Source organism: Cebus imitator, unplaced genomic scaffold (assembly GCF_001604975.1).
Source record: "Cebus imitator isolate Cc_AM_T3 unplaced genomic scaffold, Cebus_imitator-1.0 Scaffold122, whole genome shotgun sequence".
NCBI lineage: Eukaryota > Metazoa > Chordata > Mammalia > Primates > Cebidae > Cebus > Cebus imitator.
In genome coordinates this window covers 155977-162445 of record NW_016107437.1, presented here as the reverse complement: position 1 = coordinate 162445, position 6469 = coordinate 155977, and the positions used below count along the sequence as shown (strand labels likewise).

General features: G+C 44.5%; 1 protein-coding gene across 1 annotated transcript in view; it reads left to right on the top strand.

The window, feature by feature from the left end:
* The window catches only part of XYLT1 (xylosyltransferase 1), a 375167-nt gene that overhangs the window by 347395 nt on the left and 21303 nt on the right, over positions 1 to 6469 (top strand). The window contains exon 10 of the mRNA XM_017539936.2: positions 1404 to 1599. Coding sequence (XP_017395425.1) covers positions 1404 to 1599 — 196 coding nt within the window. The remainder of the gene's footprint in view (positions 1 to 1403; positions 1600 to 6469) is intronic.

Here is a 6469-nt window from a genome sequence, read left to right as displayed (position 1 = left end):
AAAAAAAAAATGGGAAAAAAAAAAAAGATAAAACATTTCTGAGATCGCAGGAGGTTTTGTGGGACAGCCCTGACTAGATTTTGCTGCAGTGGTTGAATCACAGAACAATCCCTGGACTTTCTGTTCCCAAAGTCAAGATTTAGAACAGGTTTGTGTGAACCGTGAATGCCCAGCAAATAATCTGAAGACTGTGCAAGTTATTTTTTTTTCATGCCCTCCCCCGCCCGCAGAAGGCATCCCAGTAACAAGGCAGTGATTTCAGGAGATGCGTGAATACAGGAAGGCAGCTTCCCTACCTGTTATAATGGGACATAAAGACTTAAAGCTTCAGATCAGGACCAGAGGGAAGGCTGCGTTTAGCTGAGCAGGAACAATGATTTGTGAAATGCTCTTATGAGGGACCCACAAGCACCTTCTTAATGCTGTGCAGTTTACACATTGCACAAGCGGCAGCTTTTTATCTGAACTAGGAAAGATACCGAGCCAGACTCCTCCCAGGTACTCCTCTTTCTCTGCTTAGCTTCCCTGCCCCTTTCAGCCAGTAAGCTTTTGTGGATCATAGACATGCATCTTAAAACAACAAGCCACCTATGCATGTATGTGAGTATGTGTATGTGTGTTTATCTCAGATTGACAATCGTTGTTAAAGATGATAACTACTGTCAGTGGTGAGGACTACGAGAGCATAAATCAGTACTTCTGAAATAGTTAAGCTGCAGAGGCGAGGAGCCTCTTGGAGATTTAAACAGGGAGAGAGATGAATGAAAGGTTTTGCTCAAGGATGTTTAACACAGCACCATTTAGGAAAGCAAAAAATTAGAGTTATCCAATGATAAGGAACTTGCTTAATAAAATCTGGTATTAAGTACAATGAAATACTCTGCATCAACATACACAAAATCATGTCTTCAGAGACTTTTCAAAGATGTGATAATTCTCAGGAAATACTATGGAACAAAAACAGAATAGGATACACAGAAAGATGCCAACTATGTAGTATTTATGCAAATAGATGCTTAGAAAATCAGGCAGAAGGGAAATCCATCAATATGACAGTGTTCACACACCATTTTCACTGCCCAGTACCAAGCATCAGCACACTGATAAATATCTGTGAATTGACATTATTTATGGGAAGAGGCATGGAAAGCAGTCATTTTACTTTCTTTGTTGTGCTTTTCTACGGTCAGCATATTTTTCATTTATAATCAGCAAAAAAAAAGTATTCATAGTCATTGAGATCATAGATACCTAGGGAGCAGCTTTCAGAAAGATAGAGGGAATATGGTAGACATTGTACACAATGGGGACGGCGTTAGGAACAGGACTAGCATGGTGGGTGGGGAGCCTCCCTGTGATCCGACACACCTCGGGCCTTAACCCATGAGCACCTGTGTTTTCAGGTATTACCCCATGGGCCACCCAGCATCTGTCCACCTCTACTTCCTTGCCGACCGCTTCCAGGGATTTCTGATCAAGCATCATGCTACCAATCTGGCCGTGAGCAAACTCGAGACTCTGGAGACGTGGGTGATGCCAAAAAAAGTCTTCAAGATCGCAAGCCCACCCAGTGACTTTGGAAGACTTCAGTTTTCTGAGGTAAGAGGCCAGGTGGGGTCACATTGCATCGTCTTTTGCAGTTCCCTTGGCCAGGTTCTACTCCACAATCTGACACTTCTAGTTGGAGATGGAGGAGAAGAGGACTTGGAGATCCCTAAAGATAAGCTAACCCTGTGCCTGGAGAAGGTTGTCCAGCCCCAGTCACTGGCACCACCATCTTAAACAGGAAAGGATCAAACCAACTGGAACATGGATGTATTTTTTAGAGTACAATTTCTGCTCCTCTGAATTTTTCATCCTAGCCAGTGATGACTCCTAAACCAATGTCAGTAATAAACCAGTTTTTTAATGAAGTAGTGGTACCAGTCCCACATGTTACATAGTGGACAACTGAGGCTTATAGGGATCCAAAGATTTTCTGGTTTGCTAGGAAGTGGGAGAGCTCAAAATTCAACCTAAGTGTCTTTGGCCACAAATCCTCAGCTTAGTTGTGGTTTTGTCTCGCCAGGTTTTAGCATACATGTATTAGATTAGCTCAAGGTACGTACCAGATCAGTCATTGAATACATGATTAGATGAATGCATGGATGGACAGATGCGTCGCATAGCTAGCATTTTTTGATCGTTCTGATCCAAATCTAAATGATGTCCCTTCAGAGAAGCCTTCCCTGGCCACCCACATACACCGCCACAATAGCTGCATTCTCCACCCAACCCTTCCCTATTTTAATGCTTTTTCTTAGCATTTACTATCTAAAATTATCTTGTCGCGTTATCTCATCACTCATTGATTGTTCAGAAGAGAGTTGGAACTGTGTCTCCCTCATTCACTGCGGTATCCGCAGCACAGAGAGAGTACATCGTATTTGTAGACGCTGAATAAGACATTTGAATGGATGAATGAGTGCACTTGGGTGGTGGTGCAGGAAGGAAAGGGAAGCATGACCTAGTCCGGTGCGTGGTGCCCACACAAAACTGCAGCACCTGTTTTCTGCCTTCCTCATGTCAGTAACTGCTAAGGAGGTGATTTGTCACAGTGATTCTGACTGCTGGATTAGGGACCAAGAGTCTAACTGTAGAATATGGTGCCTCTTGAGGAGCTAGGAGCATGTTGGGGAGAGGGGGAATCCCACCCGCTTATGTTTTCCTTGCCAGTCCTTCTTCAGCCCCTGTGGACCCCCTGACTAACCTTTGCTCCATGAATGTATCCCATGACATACAGGCACCAGCGCCAGTTTCTTGTTAAGCCACTGTTTTCAATTAAGGCTCCCAGTGGATTTTCTGGATGTGCACTGCCAAGGGAGCCCAGTCCATAAATTACTGGTGTCAGGGGGCAATTAGACACTGCCCCAGTTGGATTCGATGCTAGGGGCCTGAGCAGCCAATTGACAACATTAATGTCCCATTAAAGAGATGAATGCCTGGTGTCTGGGCTCTCCCTGCTTATCAGCCTGTTATTGGGCGACTGGGTGCTTCTGGTAGTGACAAATGTCCTGTTGGCCCCTCCATGGCTAGTGCTTTGGGGGAGGGTCCTTACTACATAGGTCTGGTACTTTTGGTGTGAGAACCACCAAGATCACAGGCAAAAGTAACAGCATGTAATGCAGAGAGCCCTAACCTATATATTGAATTTTTTCTAATGTCTCAATTAATTTTAATGGCAAATGAACAAAAAGGCAAGGAAGAACTCCAGGGCCACTTTCTGGGCTACTTAGAATCTCCTTGGTGTTAGCACCATCCCAGGGCCTTGCATCCCAGTGCCTGGCTCATGGCAGGTGGTCAGCGTGGCTGAACAGCTTGAATATATTTCTCCAATCCATGGGAATCCCATGCTATTGACTTGAAAAAAAAGATGCTCATTCTTTCCACAGGTTGTCACTGAGTGTCTGCAGTGTGCTAGGTTCAGGAGGGATCATGGTGAACCAAACCAGGACCCTGTGATCATGGAATTACAGTCCAGTGGGGCAGCCAGCCAGCAAGTGAGCAAATAGATACACAAACACAGCTCAGCTAATGACAGGTATTCTAGAGAAAATAAAACTTCTTTCACGTGATTACCGGGGACTCAGACATTGATGGGGACAAGCTTCCATAGGATGATTCACCCAGGAAGGCTTTTCCAAGGAGATCACTGCAGAGCGAACACCTGTAACAGAGCCAGTCCTGGGGAGAGCTGGAGCATTCTGAGCAGAGAAGAGCATATACAAAGGCCCTAAAGCACTGGGAATGAGCTAGAAATACTCGAGTTGCAGTGATACCAATGTGCTGAGTGCAACAAGTGAGAGGGAAACTGGTAGAAGAGAGGCCTGAGAGAGTAGAGTGGTCTTGTAGCCCTTGGAAAGACGTTCAAGTTGTATTTTAAATGCAATAGAAAGATAGAAGGAAAATGGCGGCTAGGAGGCAGGACTAACTTACAGCTCCCACTCAGATGGACAGAGCAGCATGTGGAGCCCCACATCATGAACTTTTGCTCCAAAAACTACTGCAGGAGCATGCCAGGAAAGACGAGAGAATCCATAGAGCCTTTGAGGAAGGTAGGTTGCCACTGCAGGCTCTGTGGGACAGCAAAGGAACTGTGAGTCAGCTTGCTTTCCCAACTGGAGGCTCATAGCCTGGGGCAAGTTCTCAGCCCTGCTCACTGGGTGCCTGGAAGTGAAATGGGTTCTGTTGAGTGGTGGCGCAGTGGGACTGAAACCGGCCTTCCCGGGGTGCATGGGAGCTGGGTGAGGCGTGTGGCTGCTGGCTTTCCCGCACTTCCCTGGTGACCTGTGTCCCTCAGCAGAGACAGGGATTACTGACTCAGCAGTAATCCCCCAGGAACATAACTCCATGGGCTGAAAACCACACCCCCGGCCGCCACTGCAGCCAGAGGAAGCCCTGTCCATCTTTCTCTCCCTGCCCTGGTAACCGAAGGCAAAGGACATAATCTCTTGGGAGCTCTGACCCACCACCTGACCCTAGGGCAAGACTATCCTCCCTGTACAACTGCAGCTGATGCGCTCTTGAAACCGCCACCTCCTGGCTGGAGGCCAGCCAACACAAAAACGGCACACTTAAAAATGAAACCAAGGGGCCAGGTGTGGTGGCTCATGCCTATAATCCTAGCACTTTGGGAGGCCAAGACGGGCAAATTACTTGAGGTTAGGAGCTTAAGACCAGCCTGGCCAACATGGTGAAACCCTGTCTCTACTAAAATAAAAAAATTAGCTGGGCATGATGGCGTGTGCCTATAATCCCACTACTGGGAAAATCACTTGAACCCAGGAGACAGTGCCTGCAGTGAGCTAACACCCCACTGCACTCCATCCTAGGTGGCTGAGCAAGACTCCATCTCAAAAAAAAAAAAAAAAGAAAGAAAGAAAGAAACCAAGGACCTGGCAGAATCCATTTCATTCCCCTACTACCTCCACTACAGCAGGTGCTGGTATCCACAGCTGAGAGACCTTAAAACAGATCACAGCATAGGACTCTCTGCAGATACTCCCCAGTACCAGCCCAAAGCCTGATAGCTCCACTGGGTGGCTAGATCCAGAATAGAAATAAGAATCACTGCAGTTCTGCTCTCAGGAAGCCCAATTCCTAGGAAAAAGGGGAGAGCACCATGTCAAGGGAGCACCCTGAGGGACAAAAGCACCTGCACCCCAGCCCTTGAGCCCCAGATCTTTTGTCCAACATAGTCTACCCACATGGGAAGGGACCAGAAAAGCAATTCTGGTAATATGACAAAATAAGGTTCTTTAACATCCCCAGAAGATCACCATAGCTCACCAGCAATGGATTCAAATCAAGAAGAAATCTCTGAATTACCAGAATAAGAATTCAGATATTCAATTATTAAGCCAATTAAGGAGGCACCAGAGAAAGGTCAAGTCCAACTTATAACATAAACAGAAAACAGTCAACTTCTGAAAAAGGGGAACACACTTAGGGAATTGCAAAATGCACTAGAAAGTCTCAGCAGTGGAATCAAACAGAAGAAAGAATTTCAGAACTTGAACAACAAGGCTTTCAAATTAACCCACTCCAACAAAGACAATGAATTTTTTAAAATGAACAAAGCCTTCAAATAGTTTGGGAGTATGTAACACAACCAAACCTAAGAATAATTGGTGTTCCTGAGGAAGAAGAGAAATCTAAAAGTTTGGAAAACATATCTGAGGGAATAATTGAAGAAAACTTCCCTAGCCTTGCTAGAGATCTAAACATCCAAATACAAGAAGCTCAAAGAACACCTGGGAAATCCATTGCAAAAAGATCATGCCTAGGCATGTAGTCATCAGGTTATCTAAAGTCAAGATGAAGGAAATAATTTTAAGGAGAAAAAGCATCAGGTAACCTATAAAGGAAAACCTGTCATATTAACAGCAGATTTCTCAGCAGAACCCTATAAGCTAGAAGGGTCCTATCTTTAGTCTCTTTTAAACAAAACAGTTACTAGCCAAGCCTTGTATATCCAGCAAAACTAACTTTCATAAATGAAAGATAGTTTTTTTTTTCAGACAAATGCTAAGAGAATTCACCACTACCAAGCCAGCACTACAGGAGCTGCAATCTTGAAAGAAATCCTCAATATAAACCAAAATAGAATCTTCTTAAAGCATAAATCTCAGAGGACCTGCAGAACAACACAATAAAACAAACCAAGGTTTTCAGGCAACAAATAGCATGATGAATAGAATAGTACCTCACTTCTCAATACTAATGTTGAATGTAAATGGCCTAAAAGCTCCACTTAAAACATACAGAATGGATAAAAATTCAACAACTAAGGATCTGCTGTCTTCAAGAGATGCATCTGGCACATGAGGACTCACATGAACTTAAGGTAAAACGTGAAAAAAGATACTCCATGCAAATGGACACTAAAAGTGAGCAGACGTAGCTATTTTTTTTTTTTTTTTTTTTTTTT